Below are 22,175 nucleotides of genomic sequence, written 5' to 3' on the forward strand. Positions count from 1 at the left end.
CATCCTCTGCTTCCAGCCAATTCCTGTCATCATTCCCTGTGTGAGTCTGTCTTTTGTTTGTTCTATCCCTGGGTTAATTAAGACTGTAGGTAAGCTAGCGTTGCACTGTGTATTTAATCTCGTCTGTAAATAAACGTGACTGCTTTCTTTTTGCTTGTGTGTATAATAAATCCAATTACTCTTCTGTCCGTCTTCTCGTCTTATTCCTTTTCCTCTTTGCATTCGGTCGTTTTAGAGTTTTCCAGATTGGGCAGCTGCGGTGCGATACGGCCAAAGTTGGGGGTGAATCGGGTGAGTTGGGGAAGAATCGGGGGAACTGTTAGGTCGCGGTCATACCAACCGCTCGGTCAAAAATAACATCTTAACCGCGACAGTAACAATATATATATATATATATATATATATATATATATATATATATATATATATATATATATATATACACACACACAGACTTGGCATTTAATATGGAATATTTTTTTTTCTTGACTTGGGTTTACTTTCTAAACTCAGTATATCAATCTGGTGAGTTTCTTTTACACTTTGGTGATTTATTTGTTAAAAGAACCATGTCACTGATTGTCTGTCGCAGCAAGAAGTCAACAACAGGATTATATCACAGGTGGCGTGGCAAAATGTACAGACAGGTGCATTTGATGATTAGCTTCACAGTCGGGTATACAAGGGTTGTTGCGTTATGTATTAGTGGAAAACAACTGCTGCACGTCTCCAAAGGTTATTGGCGCTTCCTCTGGAGATGGTCCGTCAACTCGACAATGCTGTTTGTCATGGAGTGGTGGCTTTACGAAATTACGGCATGAAACAGCGTGCTATTGCTCGGCAGTATGGCATCATTCAAAGTCAGGTGTCAAAGATCCTGAAACGAAATGCTCAGAGGGGTGTCCCTACTCCAATACCGAGGCCAGGACGTCCCCACAGAACCACAAGGAGGGATGATCGCCAGCTGCACCGGTTAGTCCGCAATGGCCGTACCAAGTCAGCTAATCGGCTTAGGGCTGAGTGGCAGCAACTGACAAATGTGCCTGTATCCAGAAGGCTAGTCAACCAACGACTGGTTCAAGCAGCTATCGTGCCAGGCGTCCCCTGAGAAAGCCACGCCTGACCAGACAACACCGCCAGTGCCGATTGCAGTGGGCCAGAGAGCACCGTCAATGGCAGCCAGGACACTGGAATCACGTGATCTTCAGTGACGAGTCTAGATTTCTGGTCTATCGTCAGGATGGTCGCGTCCGAGTGTGCAGACAAGTGCATGAAGCCTACAACAAAGAGTGCATAGTGCCAAGAGTCCAAGCTGGAGGTGCTGGGGTGACCGTTTGGGCTGCTTTTCATGCAGGGGGAAAAACTGACCTGGTTGTTCTTTTTTTTTCTTCTTTTTTTGTGTACAACGTCGAGGCTCGTGAAAGAGCTAAGCTCGTGGGGGTTACACAAAGTTCTGAATGGAAACCTGAACCAGTTCAAGTACAGGGCCATTCTGGAAGAAACATTGCTTCCATTTGCTCGTGCAGCCTTTCGAGGAAACTTTGTATTCCAAGATGACAATGCACGGCCTCATCATGCTCGCATGATCCAACACTTTCTTGCTGACCGTGGTGTAGAGCATATGGAGTGGCCTGCCATGTCCCAGGATATGAATCCGAAAGAGAACTTGTGGGCAGAATTAACGCGTCAAATCGACCACTTGGACCAGCAGCCAACCTCTGTGCGTGAATTGCAGCAGGCTATTGTCACTGCATGGCAAGCGATTCCTGTCCAAACCTTGGCAAATCTCGTGAACAGCATGCCTCAACATGTACGTGCTCTCCTGAATGCTCGTGGGGGTTACACGAAGTACTGAACTGTAATTTTACTGTCCGTAATCCCAGTCGTAATTTAACTTTTGTTTTTGTTAAAAAAAAAAATTGGCTAATGAGCAAAATAAAGAGATACTTCTGGAAAACGTACAGAAGTTTAACACAGTATTGTCCATGAATTGAGTTCGATATCAGTTTACATCACTTTCAAGGATCAATTTATTTGTTTTGAAATGTCAAATGTGGTTTTTGTTTCTTTTAAAGGTCACATTAACAAAATCTAAAATAATTTCAACATAATTCCAATGAACTTTTGGTTCTAAGACATCTTGAAAAGTAAGTTCACCCCCACAAAAAAAATATTCCATATTAAATGCCAAGTCTGTACATATGTATATATATATATTTCCATCTGTTACAATGTAATATTTTCACCCCATTTCCCATTTCTCCAGGTTCTTCTCCTAGCATACGGTGGTTTTGCACAAGTTAGGAACAAACCCCAAACAGGTTCGAACCCGAGCGAGGCACCAAACTCTTCGCACCTTCGGGAGTGCGCGACGGAGCGTTGACACTGACAATCGCAGAGAAATCACATCTATTCACGCTGGGGAAAGAAGAAAAAAAAAGTCACTCCAGCCAATCATGACGGAATCAAAATCCCTCTCACCGAAACCGATCTCATCATGAGGACATAACGCACACATCACACCCCGTGTACAGGGAAATCGCAGTACAAAGGTAAAATGTGCTTGTAAATGGTAACGTTTCCCAAGTTCCTTGGCTGTAAATGAACCAGGTTTCTGAAGCAAGAAGGGAGATTCCCCCAATTGCACTCATGACGGATCTCAGGGTATGCGTAAAGGATGATCGGCAAGCATGGAGTCACGAGCGCGAGGCCGCACAGGTGCGCTGCTGGAGGGTGTTTTTCACACACAGTCATTTTGCACGGCGGATCCAAATAAACGGTGAGAAGTGTGGCGGGAAATGACGTGGAGGATAAATGTGAACGGTTTGAAAATCATCAGGAGCTTACCTGTCGTTATTACGTGTCGCAAATCCTGGATTGAAGCACCTGCGGCTTGAATCTGTTAAAACTCTCCCTCTCGATGTGGTAAGTAAAAAAAGATTCCAACAGCCATAGAGAGCGACGAAAAGCAACACAGTGGGTGAAACAAAAGGACGACGAGCTTGCGGTCTTGGGTACCCAACCAGCGGACCCGAATCTAACGTGGAGGTTGTGGTTCAGGGCGCAGGACCCCCACAGCTCCTCTATGCCATTCTCATTGTCCCTCCGTGGGCTTCAACCACCTCGTAGTGCTCCTCAGCTCCTCCGCTTCGCTGGTGTAGATCCAAACACTTTGAACGCGCCTCTACCCACCCAGTGTTTCCCCACCCCCTTTCCGCACCTGCCAACCTTCCCACCCAGAGATCCCCACAACGGCTCGACTCGCTTCACAAGCAACCAATTAGGGAAAATGTATCCGGCGAGTGCACGGCAGGGATTTGGGGACATTTTCCCCCCAGCGATCTCCATGAAAGCGAGAGGGGTGGGAGGAGGCGGACGTTTGGGAGGGAGGGGCACCGGCTGAAGAGCAACAACAAAAGCCCGGACATCTGCACGTGTTGTGTCCAATCAGTCGGGTGGCAAGCAGCGCACAGGTGGCCGGGTCAGCAAGGCTCGGGTGACCTGCCCACGCCGAACATCGATGACCGACCGACAGGATGATCGGTGCCGATGCTCATCCGAGCAGTTAGCGCACAGATTCGTTCCGCTGTAAACTGCCACAAAGCATTGAGAGTTTACTCTGCTTTTTATTCACAACAAACTCATCCACCTTGGAACAATCTCGAGGGGCATTGACAGACAGATGTGCTATTTCTCTCAGAAGTTTGAGGATAAAACGAGTCTTTGTGAAAGATAGGAATTAAATAAGATCAAACGTCCAACAGGTGTCCAGATGAGTGAAGAAGTTAATGCAAAGAGATTTGAAAAAAAACGTTTTTCCAGATGTGTCTCTGTCCACCTTTAATGACCGTGCTTCAAATTGCATCGACTGGATCAGAATGGATCAAATCAAAGGTTTTTGTCTGCAGTGGGTTAAATAAGTTGGTCAAGTCAATGTAGTAAACAATTGTGAGGAGTCCATTGCATTTTCTGAAAGCAAATTAACAACAACAACAACAAAAAATTACAATGTTTCTTTCTTGAAATGAATCCTCAAATTTTCATAAAACTGGTTTGTCGCTAACATCTAAACCGAATGTTCGTGACGTTCCGAACCCAGGTTCAAAATCGCACATAGATCGATGCATTTGTCCTGCATGCGATGCATGGATGAGCTCCACTACGCACCCAGGATCAAAGTGGAAAAAGATCAAACAATAAAAGGGCCTACCAATTTTTTTTTGAGATTATACCTGTGCGGGTGATCACCGAATACAAAATGCCATAAACACATCATCGTCATGGAGGCCCAAGGCAAATGCAGAGCGATGAAGCAAGAGGAAGAGTTCCGAGCTTTTATTACCACGAGTAAGCTACAAAGAAAAACGTTGGCTGTGGAAAATGTATTTCTCGTAGCTTTGATAGCTCTTCCAGCTTCCAACAAAATAAAAACAATAAAAAAAAAAAGAAGACATCTCTGCCAAAACGAATCCAATTTTGGATTCATCGTGCGAGTCGTTCATTCACTGTGGGGTCAACGATCCCAGGTTCCAACGGAAAGCAAAAATGGAAAGAAACCAAGATGAGGATGCCTGTTGCTTCTCATCTTCATCTTCTGGGACCTCCGCGGCCCCTGCCCCTCCCTCTGCCGCGCCCACGGCCTCTTCCCCGACCTCGACCAGCCACTGCAGTGTCAAGAAGGAATGGTGGAAGAGATTAGATGAAGATTGTCAGAACGAGTGCAAGCCAGCTGCATTTGAACCAAATGCATCAAAAACTCAAGGGTTATCAATCAAAAGCAGGCAGTTGTGTCTTCACTTCAAACCAAAACGCAGCAAACCAACAATTTGTGAAAAACAAAACACTAATGTGAAAGTTGAGCCGAGTTTAGAGACAGAGGAAACAATCGGTCATTTGTAGTGCTCAGCAATCTTAGCGATGAGAGGATGATTGCAGTGCTCACCAACCAGAGCAACGAAGCTCGTTTTCACGAGAAACTTCAGAGGCTTCAGTTGACACATGACTTGAATCAAAGCAAGGATTCCAATCAATAAAATCAATGATACTTTCAGCCTCACCCTAAAGCCCGGCACTTACCAGCCTCGCGCTTGCGAGCCTTCGCTTTCGGACCATCGTCCACAAGCAGCGTGTCGAGGGGCAGGCTGTCGGGAAGGATGAAGTAGCGAATATTGTTTCCTCGAATGCTCAGCGACTCAAGCTGCACCGGCTCACGGTTCTTGACTGTCATTTTAATAGCCTTCAAGTGTGTGTTCATACTGACGTCGACACCTGTGTATGGGTTTGCAAGGGCACAAGAGGGTTGAGGGAGAAGAAAAAGGATTACTTTTATTTGTTTTTTTTACATTTTAATTATGAGTGAGGTACCCGTGCTACACACGGGTGGGAAGCCAGAAGCAAACAGACAATGCAGAAACGGCGAATGCTAAAGCATGAAACCAATAAATTCCACATTCCTGTAGCACCTTCAGTTGCACGACAGACATGGACAGAAAGTTTGTGAAGGACTTCCATGAAAAACGTACCCGTTGGCAAACAAACGGGTACGTTTGTTCCATACTCAGTCAATGGCGAATCTGCATATGGCGATCCGCGAATTCACGTTTAGAAAGTAGAAACCGTCACGGCATTTCGTCATTCACTTGAATTTGATATCTTTTTTTTCATTCCAAACAGCATAACTCCAATCACAAATTAAATAACATTAATATAAAAAATAAACTTTTAACAACATTTGTGACATCAACAAATATTTAAATCCTGCTGTGAAGTTCCGTACGATTGGGTGAATACAATTACGAATTCAAAATCGTAATTGTATTCACTCAATTCCAATCATCAATTGATACTTTAACAAAACGATTAACACGATTAACGTTTAACGATTTAACATTACGATTGAATGACGGTTGTATTTGGATATTATCAAAACCACGCATTGCCGTCATCTGTCCACTTCCGCATTCACGGCAGATTCATGTCATCAAAATCTAAGCAGTATTTGTAGAATTTCAATAAAAGCCACATCACTGTTCATAATCGGTAAATATTATTCCATCGTTTGGAAAAACTGGAAAATTGAAAAACTTGGAAAACCAATATAGCCTATTTTACTCCCAGGGGTCCCAGGTATACCCACCCAAAATATCGTTGCGATCGGTTCAGCCGTTTTTGCGGTACCTTCGAACGGACAGATGGACATTTGGTGAATTATAGTAAGATGGTATTGAAATATTGACCGGAACCTTGAGCTCGTATGGTCTGAACAGAAAGCAAACTGGTCAAAGTCATTGGGTCGAATGCCGAGTTTGCCGCTCACATCTAAACACGTGGCTCGTGATGCTGCAATTGCAGGTTAAAATCCCATACGCTGCGTCGATATGTCCATCGTCGACTAATAATTTACTAATGTTCTTCATGATGTGCGTGCACAAGCTCCTCCACATCCCTTGAGAAAGTGTAGAAAAAGAATTCTGGTAACACAAAACGATCTAACCACAAGGATGGACCTTGATCAATTACCAAGAAAGAAACTGTTGAAATGTCTCATTCACATGTCAAATTTTATAACTTGTCCAATTGGTTCCATATTAAAAATCAATTCAGCAATCAACCATTCTCTGGTACCAATCAAGTAGGTGCTGGTTGGCATTCTTTTCATTTTGTGTTTATGGATCAAAATCCGCAAAATTCTGCCTTTGCTCGACCCACACCCAGCCTGCTTGCTTTCTTGGGCTGGCTTTCGTCTTCTCTCAAGCTTGTACACAGCTTGAGTATTAAACATTTAAACACAGCTTAAACATTAAATCCTGCGGTGTTTTTATAAGTGTTATTATAGTGTTAAAAACAAGACCGATAGTCCAATAACAGCGTAGCCAGGCTTGAATCTGCTGAGTGGAGGATCTGCTGTCCCCCTGTCATGTGACCACATCCTCAGGTCTGTTTGGTGGACGTTTGTGAGAGACATACATACATACACCGGATGGACAGACAAACACTGTTCCAGACAGCATTGCCCGACGGGCTACACCGTAAAAATATGGCTACCAAACCATGTGACCAATGATGTCAGCAATCTTTTTTTCTTCACCAATCTATCCCTAAATTACACTCAAGAAATTTCATACTGATGGGATCAAGCGTTCTACTTGCCGATTTATGACGTCATAAAGAAGGCACCGATGACATTATTAACATTTTATTCCTCATGGGAAGTACTTTACAATGAGCCACCTTTCAATTTTTTTCCATGGAGCAGTTTCGGAGATAGCGAGGTGCAACGTTTTTCCAAGATGGCACCCGTACGACGTGACCTATGACGTCATAAGTATTATTTTAAAAATGCTACAGGAGGAGGCACTCCTATGGTGAAAAGTTGGTGTCAATCGTACCAACGGTTGCAAATAAAACGAATTTTAAAAGGTATAAACCTGAAAATGCCAGCGGAAGGGACATACACACATACACTGGATGGACAGATAAATGCTGTTCCACACAGCATTGCTCTATGGGCGACGTCATAAAAAATGACTTGAGAAAGATCAAAGTTGAAGGATCCAGAAATTGTAGTCACGAGAAGCTCTATACATTGTTACAAATTGGGCTTCCACTGGAGCTCAGCATTGCCACCAAACATATACAAAACAAAACTATTGCCAATTTCTTTTTCAATTCAAGTTAAGGATTTTTTTGGGGAAAAGCATAAAATAACTAGAACAGCACTCTGACGTCACGAAGTCATGCACTATGCCTCCACCCACATTATTACATCATTATAATACTTGTACCAAGTTTGATTTCAATCCCTTCAGCTGTTCTCAAGTGTCACATTTTCACCTGACATGACCTCTGACCTTTGTTGCAGAAATCTAATAAATTCATATTTTCATCGTAATATATACTCATACCAAGTTTAGTTGTACAATACTGTATAGACTCGACACCCAACGGCTTGCTTTACCAGGACCTGCACACAGTTTGACCCCAAAAGCTGGTACCAAGTGCCATCCTCACCAGTCTCCGTCTTCTTGTCCATAATGCAAAAACTTCCATTTTTACATATAGTTAGAGCAGTAACAGAATTTTTACTGAACAGTACTTCTAACCTTTGACCCCATAATCTAATCCGTTTATCTTTACATCATTATACATACCTGAACCAAGTTTGACTTGGTTACCTTCAGCCGTGCTTAAGTTACCAGGCTAACAAAAACCTTTTACAGACCTTTGACTTCTTGATGCCAAAATCTAATCAGTTTATCTTTGCATCATAATATATACTGATACCAAGTTGGGTCAAAATCCCATCACTGGTTCACAAGTTAGCTCGGTAACAGAATCTTTACCTGAAGGGATTTCTCACCTTTGACTTCTTGACCCCATAATATAATCAGTTCATCTTTGCATCATGAAACATACTTGTACCAAGTTTGACTTGGTTCCTTTCAGCCGTTCGTAAGTTATCGCGGAAACATAAACCTATTAAAGACTCTGACCTTTGACCTCTTGGCCCCAAAATTAAACCAGTTCATCTTTGCATCATAATACATAAGTGTACCGACTTTGGTCATAATCCCATCACTGGTTCACATGTTATTGTGGTAACAGGATTTTTATCATACATGACCTTTGACCTTGACCCCAAAATCTAATCAGTCCATCTTTACCTCATGGTACATACCCTGCACGACGTTTGACCGAGATCCATTCAGCTGTTCTCAAGTTATCACGATAACGAAAACCCATCACGGATGCAAAGACGGACAACCCAAAAACATAATGCATCTGGCAACGGAATAAAAAGACCATCTCAAATGTCATTTCTGACAAATTTAGGGGGTGGGGGGAGGGAGGGGAAGAAAAAAAAAGAAGGTATTTTCCTGTTATCCCAGACCTTTTACTTCAGCGTTTTTTTTTACCTCAGCGTTCTGTTTCCTAATCCTAACGCTAACCCTAATGCTAACCCTAACACTGACCCAAACCCCCAAAAAATGCTGAGGTAAAAGGTCCGGAATAACAGGAAAGTACCACAAAAAAAATGTCCATAATAAGAATGCATCTCATCAAACAGCAAACGCTTGCTCTTCCAAGTGTTCGAATGCTGCATCCTTCAAATGCAAACAAAAGCAAGGTAGGCCTAAGCAAGGTGGACGAACGCACCCAAACAAAAGCAGTCCAACGCTGTCAAAATATTTTGCCTCCAATTTAAAAAAGGAATTCCTAAATACGAAAAGTCTGTTTGTCGACACAAAATAAAGGACCACAAGTCACGGCATTCCATGGGTGGTGCTTCGGCACCTGGGGATTGCTCTATTGTTCTGTGTCGCTCCCATTCTAAAGGGACAATTTAGAGCCAAAAAACATTACAAAGACAGAAAGGCAAAATTAATGAGATCATAAAAAAGGAAAAGTTTATAGTCTATTTCAGCCTCCAGATAGGACAGAACCTCCAAAAACCGGGCATAAGGCGGTCTCTGACTAATTACGGACCAGGAAGAAAATATGGCCGACAATTTTTAAGCTGTGAAGCCGCTTCAATATTTGGCTATATCTGTCTGTCCGTCCGTCAAAAATGAAGAATCAGAACCTTTCTAACCCAACGTGTTTAATTCTAAAGGGTAATTATAATGGGTTCTAAAGGGCAATTCTAACGGGTTCTAGATGGTAATTCTAATGGGTTTTCAAGTGTAATTCTGAAAGGGTTTAAAGGGTAAATGTAGAGGGTTCTAAAGTGTCATTCCAAAGAGTTCCAACAGGCAATTGTAAAAGATTCTAAAGAGTAATTATAACGGGTTCTAAAGGGTAATTATAATGGGGTTTAAAGGGAAATTCCAAAGGGTTCTAGACAGTAATTCAAGTGGGTTTTAAAGGGTAATTCTTTAGTGGTCTAAAGGGTTCTAAAGGATTATAAAGGGTAATTATAATGGGGGTCCAAATGGCAATTCTAAAGGGTTCAAGGCGGTAATTCTAATGGGCTTTAAAGGGTAATTCTGAAAGGGTTTCAACTTTAAAGAGTAATTGTAGAGGGTTCTAAAGGGTAATTCTAAAGGGTAATTCGAGAAGGTTCTAAAGTGTAATTTTAAAGACTTCTAAAGTGTAATTCTAATGGGTGTCGGGCTTTGCCTATTTCACATTTTAAATGCCAAACTGAACAGCTTCCTTCGGACACGTCCGATTTTTTTTTCCCCTGGCTCAATACGTCACTACGTGACTCAATACTCAATTGCTCAATTGTCTAAGCCAGTTCTCTGAATTTTTTTTTTTTTGTCAAACGTCTTGGACTGGTGCTTCTATTCGACAAAAAATAATAATAAACAAACCGCAATTGTACGATATTGACAGAAGCCAATGCATTAAATTAATAACTGATGTTGGTATTGTCAAACTGTAACAGATTAGACCTTCAATAATGTTGATTTATTGTCTGCAAAGCAGAAGATTATGATATGATCAATCTATAATTGAGAAACAGTTTAATTAGATTTATTTCCTTTCGGTCAAATACTCAGTCAGTACTTGATAAATTGAGAAATAGTACTTTGACTCCAAGAAGAAAAAAAAGAAGGCTTTTTTCAGTTTGTCAAATACTTTGGCTCCACTTTAAATACCATCAGGAAGCCTTGATAAGGCTTTTTTATATTGCTCCAACCTGCCAAGCGAAATATTGCCAAAGGCCATCCAGATTGGGTTGTGTTTATGTAGAGAGCGGCCAAACACAGAGTAAAGACGTCATACAGGCACTGACAGTACTTTGCCCATGTAGGTGGAGAAGAATCAACATTGATGGAACGAGAGGTTGGTTTACAAACACAAATGTATTGTTACGGGAGACCGCCGGGTGGGCTGGTGGTCAAATAAGCTACTCACACAATCCCCTTTTATCAACCGATTGTCCTCAGAGACAATATGCCGGCCACTGGGAAAGCCCACACGGTCCTTACTTCGGTTTTCAGCATGCAGATAACTCCAACGATAGCCTGTCGCGATGGCTGGTCATCCATCAAATAAAATAGGCCAAGCGATTGCACCGGCTGTGCTTTTAAAATGGCCTCCTTTTCAGACTTTTCATGCCAACTCCCAACGCCCGCAGTTTTGCTCACACAGGGGGTTACAATGCAAAAACTAGAACACTCGGTAGAGCGCACACCACTGCCAAGCTGGACAGTTTACGTTTCGTACACCTCTGATCAGCCGGATCTGGATCCAGACCTGAACCACAATGGAATCGGCTTGTTCTTGTCACTTAATCAATTCATCCAACTAATTTTGTCATAACTCCTCCACGACTTTTTTTTAATGTCATGCTTTATAATCGCTTTTGGCCCCATCTCACAGTGGTGAACAATCACTTGTGATGTTAAGAAAAATTCTAGTATCCAGATCTGGATTGGCATCTTCACCAAAATCGAATCGATTGGTCCTCGTCACACACCCAACCTGTACACACCAAGTTTCGTCCTAGTTTGTCCACAACTTTGTGAGATATCCTGTTCGCAGACAAACAGACAGGGATGAAAACATAACATCCTTCCACCTTCAGTGGCAGAGGTAATTAACGAAGGTGTACCAGATCAGCTCCCGGATGGAGAAAAATATTGTTGCGAATATGGAATTTGACCTCCATATCCGCTTGTAAATATTCCCCTATCTTCTCCGATACTCCCCAACTCTCCCCTTACCCCATTCCCTAGTCCCATTGTCTGTAAACAACACCCATTAGAGCCGATCTTCCCCTTCATTCCCCCATTAAATGTCGTGCCCAGGTCCCCCGCACCACACGTAGACCATTATAGGAAATCTTGCTAGTTATTCTTAATCTATGTCAGTTAAGGACTTGTTTCCATTAATTATGACTCTTCGTTGCACCAGAATGTGATGATATGGCACCAGTAGGAGTTTAGGACCTTCCCATACCTCCCCGTATCTCTTCCCATCATCTCAAGCTCCAACAACAACCACAACAACAGCGGCTTTGCGTCCTCACTCCGGCTCGGTTGGCCGCCATTGAACATGTGCTCGACGGGGTTACCCAGAAGGGGGCTCCCTGTCGGCCCCTCGTCAAGGGCGGAGCCGGTAACCCCCGCACCCAATGAGAAGCCATGGGCCGATGCCATATGGGGCGGAGCTAACGAGCGAGGGCGTGACTCCCCGCCGGATATACGCGGCCCCGCGCCGGACGTGACGTCAGATGCGCCTCAGCTTGGAGAGAGAAGCCACCGCCACCCCCAGCGCGACGATACCTCCCCGCATCTTTGGACCGAACTGGACCGTACGTGATCCTGCCCTGAGCCCAGGTGCACCTGGAGCGATCGCTACCCGCTTTCCTGGCAATCAAACCCCCGTGTGAGTGAGCCTTGTCCCGTTTATTTGTCGTCTGTTGGGGTTAATATAAGCGTGTTTAAGTGCCCACCTTCCTATGTTTCCCTCTTGTCCCTGTAATCTAACCTTTTCCGCCTTAATATAACCTCCTCCGGAGGTCTTGAGAACTGAACCCCTGGTGTCGTATTGTGTGATTGTAATCCAGCCGGGTGTCTTCTTTTTCCTTCATTGGTCTAGCATAGCGCGATTGGTCAACCCCGGGTGCAATCGGGGTAACTTGTACGGATACGGCGGCCATCCCGCTCGGCCCACCATACCATCAAAGTCGTATCTGTAACAATTGGTGTCGAGGAGTGAGATTGGACCCGGAGCGCGTTTACGCGCTCGAAATTATAACAGCGAAATTTGATTGTGTTTTACAAAAAAAATAAAAATAAAAACCCGAATTTTGAAAGTCGCGCTATGGCGGGTCAAGACGGCTGGGGTCCGGTAGGGGAGAGTGAAGCAGGGTCGATCCAGGACAAAATTGAGGGACATGAGGGACATGAGGAGAGCGAAACAGCGGGGGTAGCAGGTGCACAAAATGGCGCTCTCGCGCACGATGCTTCAGGCGCGCAAAAAGGCGCCTCGCTGGTCACCGTGCCCGCGACCGAAGTAGCGCCGCTGGGAAGATTGGAACTTTTTTTTATACAAATGACGGCCCTTATGGAAAAGAATAGTGAGCGATTGGAAAACCAAATGGGGGTAATGAGGGACGAAGCGAGGGGTACCAGTGAGGGATTAGACAATAATTTTAAGGGATTAGACATGAAATTTGGGAAATTAGACGATAGATTAGGGGAAATACAGGAGGGGTTAACGGGGGTAGAAAACAGAATGGCCGCTCAAGAGAATCAAATGGAAGGGATGCAAAAAGGGTTAGAGGGGTTAGAAAACACCATGGAAGGCAAATTGAGGGACATGAGGGACCAAGCGGAAAGGGAAGTTAACCAAATGGGGCAGCAGATAGAGGGGGTCAGAATGGGGGTAGAAACCAAACTGGATGCTCACAGGGAGGAAATGGAGCAGATGAGGGTGGCATCTGGGCAGGAGATGCAAGTGATGGGAGAGCAGATCAGAAGAGGAGTGAGTGAGGAGGTCGGAGGAGTGCGCGAGGAGGTGAGGCACTGTGAGGAGCACATGGAAAAGGAGGTGAGAAAGGGGACTGTAAAGTTACAAGGGGGCATAGAGGACCTGACGCAGGAGGTGGAGCAGCTGACGGTGGGACAGACGGAGTTAGTGGAGCAGGTTCAAAGGAACACTGCGGTATTAGGAGGTTTAAAAGCGACACAAAACGACATAAAAAACGACTTGATAGCGACAAGGAGGGAATGTCAGATGGTACGTGAGGGACTGACAACGAGGTTGGACGAGGTGATAGAGGTAATGGAGACGAAGGACCGGCAGGTGAGGACGCACATGGAAACGGTCAAGGTAGCCTTGGAGGACGAGCTTGAGGAGACGTACCGGGGAATAAAAGAAGTGAAGCACAAATTAGAAGAAGTGGAAGAAGGGATGAGCGAAATTAAGAAGCGACGGAGAGGGGATAAGAAAGAGATAAAAGAGGAGATAAAAGAATTGGTCCAAAGTCTGTGTTTGGATCGTGATGATGTGCTCATTAACCGGATGAGGGATTCGCAGGTGATGGAGGAGAAGCGAAGAGGAAGAGGACCCGGTGTAAGTGGTGACCAATATGGTCGTGCGTATGATGCGCCAGGGGATTTAAGGAGCTTGGGGGTCGAGATGGACCCGGGTGTTCGTGAGAGGCCGTGGGTGAAGTGTGCGACAGGTCTGGTGTGCGAAAGAGGAGGTGTGCGAGAAAGTCCGACTCTGGGGTGTGTGAGGAAAAAGTGCGTGCCAAGGAGTGAGTGTGCTGGCGAGAGTGAGTCGGTCGTAGCGCGTGTGCGAGGGAGCACGTGGAAGCGCGGTGTGGTGAGTGTTACAGAGGGTGTAACGGGAGAGTGTGCGCGAGAAAGGTGTGTGACAGACAGGTGCATGGGGAAAGAGTGCGCTGTCAGAAGTAAGGAAGAGTGTCCACCTGTGGTGAGTGTTACAGAGGGTGTAACGGGAGAGTGTGCGCGAGAAAGGTGTGTGACGGACAGGTGCATGAGGAAAGAGTGCGCTGTCAGAAGTAAGGAAGAGTGTCCACCTGTGGTGAGTGTTACAGAGGGTGTAACGGGAGAGTGTGCGCGAGAAAGGTGTGTGACGGACAGGTGCATGGGGAAAGAGTGTGCTGTCAAGAGTAAGGGTGAGTGCGTTGTCACGAGTGGAGGTGAAAGTAGTGAGAGTGACATGGAGCGTGAGTTAGTTGTGACAGGTGAGAGAGGATGTACACCTGGGATGGAAGGATGCACACCTGGAATGGTAGAGCGTGAGTGGGAATGCACGCTGGAGTTGGTGGTGAGGCACGTGGTTGGGTGTGCGAATGAGGGCACACCTGTGATTGTCACAGAGGAGGTGACCGAGGAGGGGGCGCGAAGAGGTGTTTTGGTGAGGTGTGCTACGAACGAATGTGTGCCAAAATGTTCGGTGGTCAGGTGTGTGACCAAGGCTGTGAGTGGAATGAGTGTACCTGGGTGTGTAAGGAACGGTACGAGGAGCATGGAAACGGCTGGATGTGTGAGCAAGGAACGGGCTGCGGGATGTAAGCATGCAGGTGAAGCATCGACGTTAGACGGGATAGAGTTTAGAACGACTTATAGCCGAATCGGGCCCTCGGTGCGTGCTGGGCCTCGCTTTGAACGGCCGCGTCCGTGCTCCACTAGGCGGAGCTGGCAGCCCGATAGAAAGGGTCGTCATGGCGACCACTTTTTGGTGAGACGTGCCGGCAGGTCTAGATCGGGGCATTGGATGGCTCCACGCCGAGGTGGTGCGTGGGATCTCGGCACGGGTAAGCCCCCGTCCCTGCACCGAGTGCCGGACGCATCCAGCCGCTGGCACAAAACAACCGGCATCCATTGCTTGGCTTTACGAAGCCGGGCTTTGGACAGGGATTGGCGCACCGAGAGGTATTAGTGAGTAGACTGGGTGATGAGGTTAGTGTTTTGGACCCAAAATTAGAGAAAAACAAAATTTGATGATTGGCAAGGGATTGGCAGTAGTGATTGGCAGATGATTGGCAAATTTTTGATTTGTTGAAATTTGATGTGTAAAATTGGTAGTGAGAGACCCCCGATGTGGTGGGATGGCAAATCCACCATCCCTCACAGGTGGGGCAAAGGAGCAATAGATTATGGGGTGTATGGCAGTGAAAACTAGCCCGGGTGGGTTAGGTTATATTGATAGGGATCTAGAGAAGATGACATTAGGTAACGTTAAGTTTAGTTAGTGACTGATACCTGTAGTGGGGACGCAGGTAGATTAGTATGGATGATAATGACGAGGGAGCGCAATAGTTTAAAGGGACGACTGGGAAGCGCAAGTTTCAGAAGGGAGTAGTTAGCTGAGATGATGCCGTGTGTGTGAGGATTGAACAGGTGTGATTGCACAGGTGTGCAACTGGACAGGTGTGTGGAGCAGTGTATGAGTAGTGAGTGTTGTGGATCAGCGCGAATGCGCTTGGGGAGAGAAGGGTGCAGGTGGCACCAGGTGTGAGAGCACAGGTGTGCAGGTACAGGTGTGTGGAGAGAGTTGGAGTGAGTGGTACGGAGTGGTGTGCATGGTGCGAAGGTGTGGATGGGGGAAGAGTGGACCCCTTTCACGAGCACCCGGGGCGGGTAGTGTAAGTGTTAGGTAGAGGGTGCAGGTAAATTGTGGTTGGATATTGGCATTTGTGGTGCGGTTGCAGAATGGTGTTGTGAATGGGTGCATTAGTGTTGTGGAAATGGCTGGGCGTGTAGCCTGTTAGTGTGTGTAGTTGGTTGGGCACTCCACCACTGTGAGGATGTCGGCCAGGTGAGGCCGCAGGTGGGCTCTGGGAGCCGGTAGTTGTGAGTGGGTGCCTGAGGATCCCGGGTGTGGATCGGGTAGCCCAGTGCCAGAGAGGGCACCGAGTGGGGAGAGTGCCAGAGGGCCTTCCCCTGGTAGTTAGGTTAGGGTAAGGAGCAGGTAAGCTCGGAGGCAACTGCAGTGGTGGAGGTGTGCAGGTGGGTAGACCCACTGGGAGAGGTACACGTCGCAGCCCAGAAATTGTACGAGGGCACCGGGAGATGAATCGGGGGAGTGAGACCCCAAATTGAAGAGCACCACAGTTTGGCCAATGGGAATTGGTTTTTAGAACCCATAGTGTAAGAGGGCCAATGGTTTGGCCGGAGAGAGACCCCGGGTAGTGTAAAGTTGTTAAAGTCATTTAGGAGATAGTTAGGATTGATGAACCTGTCGCACCATACGCAGCCACTTGCCTGTGGTGATGATGATGACTCCACACCTGTGTTTTCTTTGTTTTGTGCAGGAAATGAAATTGCTGTGGATTTGTGAGACGCATCACGACGTGGATGAGACATTGGGGTGATTCCATCTCTCCCTCCCTAGGAGGGACTGATGATGAATTGGTGATGGCAAATTTTGATGTGCAGTTGGAGATGGCAAATTTTGATGAGAGTTGAAAATGGCAAATTTGATTGGTTAGGAGGGAGAGAAGACGAATTTGGTATATGGGAGGAACGGGGAAGACAGTAGGGATGTTTGTTGATTTGTAAAGTAGATGTTTATGAGTAGTGTTGTGTTGTGTGGATGCAGTAAGGGGTAAGGGAGGGGCCATGTAGGTTACCTGGTGGGGGGGGGGCGTACGATAGGAACGTACCTGTCTCACCTGGTTCCCATGTGCCCCCAGTGTGCATTACCTTACATTGCGTGCACTTTTGCGCCCTTACCACCTTACTCACTTGTTTCTTCTTTTGTCTCCCACCTCTGAGGATCTGGCTTTGGGGTAGAGAGAGAGGAAAGAGAGGTGCTGGCTGCGCAGTTGTGGGCCTGCACTTTCGCTGTTCGCTGCCTGGATCGGTACACCATATGGACCGCAATGTTTGTGGCCACCCACAATGGACCGCAGTTCGTTTGCGGCCAAGCACCACCCGGGGATGGACCTATGGATCAACGTGGCACCTATGCCATACAGGTGAACCACTAATAGTTAACACCACCAAGTGCACCACAAGAAGAGCAAGAGACACCTGCAGGGTTAGGGGTTGTCGAATTTATTTTTATTTCATTGAACAATGGTGACTGCACCGATTGGTGGTGGGGTGGTGCTGTTGATGCTCGGAAAGGGTGCTCTGCACGTTATTAAAGGCCGTCGGCCACAGAGCACTCGTGGGTTGGTGTATCGATGTTGGCAAGCGCGCTCTCTCTATGCATAACATCTGCATGTGTTCCTCCAAAGACAGGTCCTGGATCGTAGTGTAAATATCAGCGTAGTCTTGTAAATAATGCTCCCTACCGGCTGTATGTTTAGTTTGAGGATTCTTTCCGGATTCGGTTATCCTGTGGGTGTGTTTCTGTGAGGAGAAGGGTGCAACGTCGCAGGGGGACATATTTACTCATTTGTGAATATCTGTAAAACTGTCGCACTCAGGGTAGAGTTAATAGTAGAGGGAACTACATTGCGTGCCACACTAAAGTAGGTAAAAATTTATCGGGTCGGGACGCCCCGAGGGTAGAGAAGGGTGCAATGTTGCGAATATGGAATTTGACCTCCATATCCGCTTGTAAATATTCCCCTATCTTCTCCGATACTCCCCAACTCTCCCCTTACCCCATTCCCTAGTCCCATTGTCTGTAAACAACACCCATTAGAGCCGATCTTCCCCTTCATTCCCCCATTAAATGTCGTGCCCAGGTCCCCCGCACCACACGTAGACCATTATAGGAAATCTTGCTAGTTATTCTTAATCTATGTCAGTTAAGGACTTGTTTCCATTAATTATGACTCTTCGTTGCACCAGAATGTGATGATATGGCACCAGTAGGAGTTTAGGACCTTCCCATACCTCCCCGTATCTCTTCCCATCATCTCAAGCTCCAACAACAACCACAACAACAGCGGCTTTGCGTCCTCACTCCGGCTCGGTTGGCCGCCATTGAACATGTGCTCGACGGGGTTACCCAGAAGGGGGCTCCCTGTCGGCCCCTCGTCAAGGGCGGAGCCGGTAACCCCCGCACCCAATGAGAAGCCATGGGCCGATGCCATATGGGGCGGAGCTAACGAGCGAGGGCGTGACTCCCCGCCGGATATACGCGGCCCCGCGCCGGACGTGACGTCAGATGCGCCTCAGCTTGGAGAGAGAAGCCACCGCCACCCCCAGCGCGACGATACCTCCCCGCATCTTTGGACCGAACTGGACCGTACGTGATCCTGCCCTGAGCCCAGGTGCACCTGGAGCGATCGCTACCCGCTTTCCTGGCAATCAAACCCCCGTGTGAGTGAGCCTTGTCCCGTTTATTTGTCGTCTGTTGGGGTTAATATAAGCGTGTTTAAGTGCCCACCTTCCTATGTTTCCCTCTTGTCCCTGTAATCTAACCTTTTCCGCCTTAATATAACCTCCTCCGGAGGTCTTGAGAACTGAACCCCTGGTGTCGTATTGTGTGATTGTAATCCAGCCGGGTGTCTTCTTTTTCCTTCATTGGTCTAGCATAGCGCGATTGGTCAACCCCGGGTGCAATCGGGGTAACTTGTACGGATACGGCGGCCATCCCGCTCGGCCCACCATACCATCAAAGTCGTATCTGTAACAATATGTTTAATAAATAATAAAAGGGTCAGGGAGAGAATAGGGAAGAGAGAACCAAGGCACACATCTCATAAGTGCACAGTCACGACAATAATTATAAAACCCCTATCCCCACGCTTTCTCAATCAGGTTATAGCATTACCTTACACTTTCATACCACAGAGACTCGCACATAGTGCATTCAGAAAGTATTCAGACCCCTTCACTTTTTTCACATTTTGTTATGTTGCAGCCTTACGCTGAAATCGTTTAAATTCATTTTTTCCCTCATCAATCTACACTCAATACCCCATAATGACAAAGAGAAAACAGGATTTTAGAAAGTTTTGCAAATTTATTAAAAAGAAAAAACTGAAATATCACATTCACATAAGTATTCAGACCCTTTGCTATGACACTTGAAATTGAGCTCAGGTTCCTCCCATTTCTCTTGATCATCTTTGAGATGTTTCTACACCTTGATTGGAGTCCACCTGTGGTAAATTCAATTGATTGGACATGATTTGGAAAGGCACACACCTGTCTATATAAGGTCTCACAGCTGACAATGCATATCAGAGCAACAACCAAGCCATGAGGTCGAAGGAACTGCCTGCAGAGCTCAGAGACAGGATTGTGTCGAGGCACAGATCTGGGGAAGCCCACAACAAAATTCTGCTGCATTGAAGGTTCCCAAGAGCACAGTGGCCTCCATGATTCTTAAATGGAAGAAGTTTGGAACAACCAGGACTCTTCCTAGAGCTGGCCGCCCGGCCAAACTGAGCAATCGGGGGAGAAGGGCCTTGGTAAGAGAGGTGACCAAGAACCCGATGGTCACTCTGACTGAGCTCCAAAGATCCTCTTTGGAGATGGGAGAAACTTCCAGAAGGACAACCATCACTGCAACACTCCACCGATCTGGCCTTTATGGCAGAATGGTCAAGAGAAATGGGAGGCACCTGAGCTAATATTTCAAGTATCATAGCAAAGGGTCTGAATACTTATGTGAATGTGATATTTCAGTTTTTTCTTTTTAATAAATTTGCAAAACTTTCTAAAATCCTGTTTTCTCTTTGTCATTATGGGGTATTGAGTGTAGATTGATGAGGGAAAAAATGAATTTAAACGATTTCCGCATAAGGCTGCAACATAACAAAATGTGAACAAGCGTTATGCCTAGGTCCCTCGTCATTGAAGTGATGCGAGTTGACAAAGTGGAAGACGCAAGGCGGCCATATTGGATTTTGACGTGGCGACCCAATTTTCAATAGCGTTCTCCCTTATGCGTAGATACACCCACACACCAGATTAGAAGTTGGTACTTCGCTTATTTTTCAAGATATTCCACTCACAAGGTTCAGACTTACATGGCGTCAGACATACATGGTGGCGGCCATCTTGGATTTTGACGTGGGTTTCACTCACACACCAAATTAGAATTCGGTCCTTCAATTACGCACGCACGCACGTTCGCACGCACGCCCGCACGGATGCACGCACACACGGACGGAGGGGAAAACCATAGTCCCAAAGGGGTCTGAATACTTTCTGAATGCACTGTATAGAAGGCACATGCCACAAAGGAAAACCTTCTCACCACGCTACACCTAGGCGGGGTCGATCGTGGCTCAAGAGGGTTGACGCTCACGTCGAAGTTTGGGCAGGTGTACAAGGGTCGTCCCATGAAGGGATGTGGTTGCTTGCGGAGCTGGGCCAACAGTTCGCCATTGGAAAACACATTATCGAGACAGATTACAAAGGAATGATTCAAGGGTTTGAGAAGGATTGGAAAGTGGGGCTCAGACACAAAGGGGGAGGGGAACACAATTATCATCTAAATTAACTTCAAGATGTGCCCGATCATTTTCACATGGATACTGTACACTTATGCTAAACATGTACGAATTGCATAACTAGGCTATATTACTCCCATTACGCACAGATCACGTTCCCGCAACAGTATTCATCAAGCGTTAGCTCTCCGCATATAAAAAAAATGCTTCGGCATGGTCTGCTAAGTTGAAACAATCAATTCCCCACTATCCTTGGTCTCTCTCTTAAAATGGAGCCAACCATGTCATTAAACATTTTTCTTTGTGTAGGTCCCATGCCGTGGAATGTGATCTGGGCATGTCTGTTTTTTTTTTTTTTTACTGTTGATCTTTGTTTTCTTCTCCACAAGAGCAAACCACATGGAAGAGTAAAGCTCAATTAATTGACAGTCGGGCAGGGGGCAACAATTGGGCACAACCATCAAGGGAATAAACAATGGGGGTAGAATAGGTTAATTGGGGTAAAAATAGGGGTAAAAGGTTTCTTTCTATTTTCAGTTTATTCAAGTGCATTTCAATTCAGAAGACAATGTGCAATGCACAGCTTCACCAAGTTTGCTCCATCGTATGTTCTGCTGTACAGACTCGACAGCCCACAGCTTGCTTGATCAGGACCTGCACACCCTCACCAATCCTCTCCGTCTTGTACCCATGATGCAAAAACTTCCATTGTACATATATAATGAATAGATTGTCTCTCAAACACTCATGTGTTTGACTCTGACATCAACTTACTCGTGTTGGAATCATGACATGAGTAGGATGCACCAATCAAATGCAACATTAATATTTGATGCTGCATGGTGAATAGCTTTGTTGGAATATTTTATTTATATTTTTCAATTCAGCACTTGCTTCATTCTGAGTGCAAAATCTGTAGCAAAAGGAACTGCAGTAGACATTGATCCTCAGCTTCCAGTCTTCTCGATTGCTGTGTGTAGTTCCTCTGTCGTCAGGCCCGTGTCCGTCTTCAACATATTGATGTAGTTGCAAGTTGGTCTGCTCCACTTCGGCCGACCATGTTTATGACCCAGGTATAAGATTGGAAACAGGTTCGTTTTTGTGGCGTGAGCAGTGAGCAGAAAACCTGAGTAGTCTTCGTCCAAGTTTAACCAAAAGCCTTGGAAGACAACAAACCATAGAGCTCTATTTGACATGCAAGCAGAAAAACCCGTCAAAATGACAGTTAAGCCTCCTGCATTTTCACACTACACTGTGTTGAAAACTCGGGCTAAAAACAAAATTACATACAACAACCTTAATGTATTACACAAATTGCTCACCCCTTTCTTTGGTGATGCATAGATAAAAGATCGCTGCAACCCTAATGCTTACGACGGAG

General features: G+C 45.9%; 2 protein-coding genes across 2 annotated transcripts in view; both read right to left on the reverse strand.

Annotated features, from left to right (window-relative positions):
* LOC137429266 (copine-4-like) overlaps window positions 1–3,149 on the reverse strand; it is a 197,883-nt gene extending 194,734 nt beyond the window's left edge. Inside the window, exon 1 of the mRNA XM_068119238.2 lies at window positions 2,848–3,149. The gene's annotated coding sequence lies outside the window, so the exon portion shown is untranslated. The remainder of the gene's footprint in view (window positions 1–2,847) is intronic.
* Window positions 3,150–3,606: 457 nt separating this feature from the next.
* SNRPD1 (small nuclear ribonucleoprotein D1 polypeptide) overlaps window positions 3,607–22,175 on the reverse strand; it is a 51,978-nt gene continuing 33,409 nt past the window's right edge. Inside the window, exons 3-4 of the mRNA XM_068121115.2 lie at window positions 5,077–5,268; window positions 3,607–4,664 (exon numbers count right to left, since the gene is read on the reverse strand). Coding sequence (XP_067977216.1) covers window positions 4,588–4,664; window positions 5,077–5,268 — 269 coding nt within the window. The 3' untranslated portion in view covers window positions 3,607–4,587. The remainder of the gene's footprint in view (window positions 4,665–5,076; window positions 5,269–22,175) is intronic.

This window comes from Myxine glutinosa, chromosome 6 (assembly GCF_964187855.1).
Source record: "Myxine glutinosa chromosome 6, kmMyxGlut1.1, whole genome shotgun sequence".
In the NCBI taxonomy this organism is placed as follows: Eukaryota; Metazoa; Chordata; class Myxini; order Myxiniformes; family Myxinidae; genus Myxine; species Myxine glutinosa.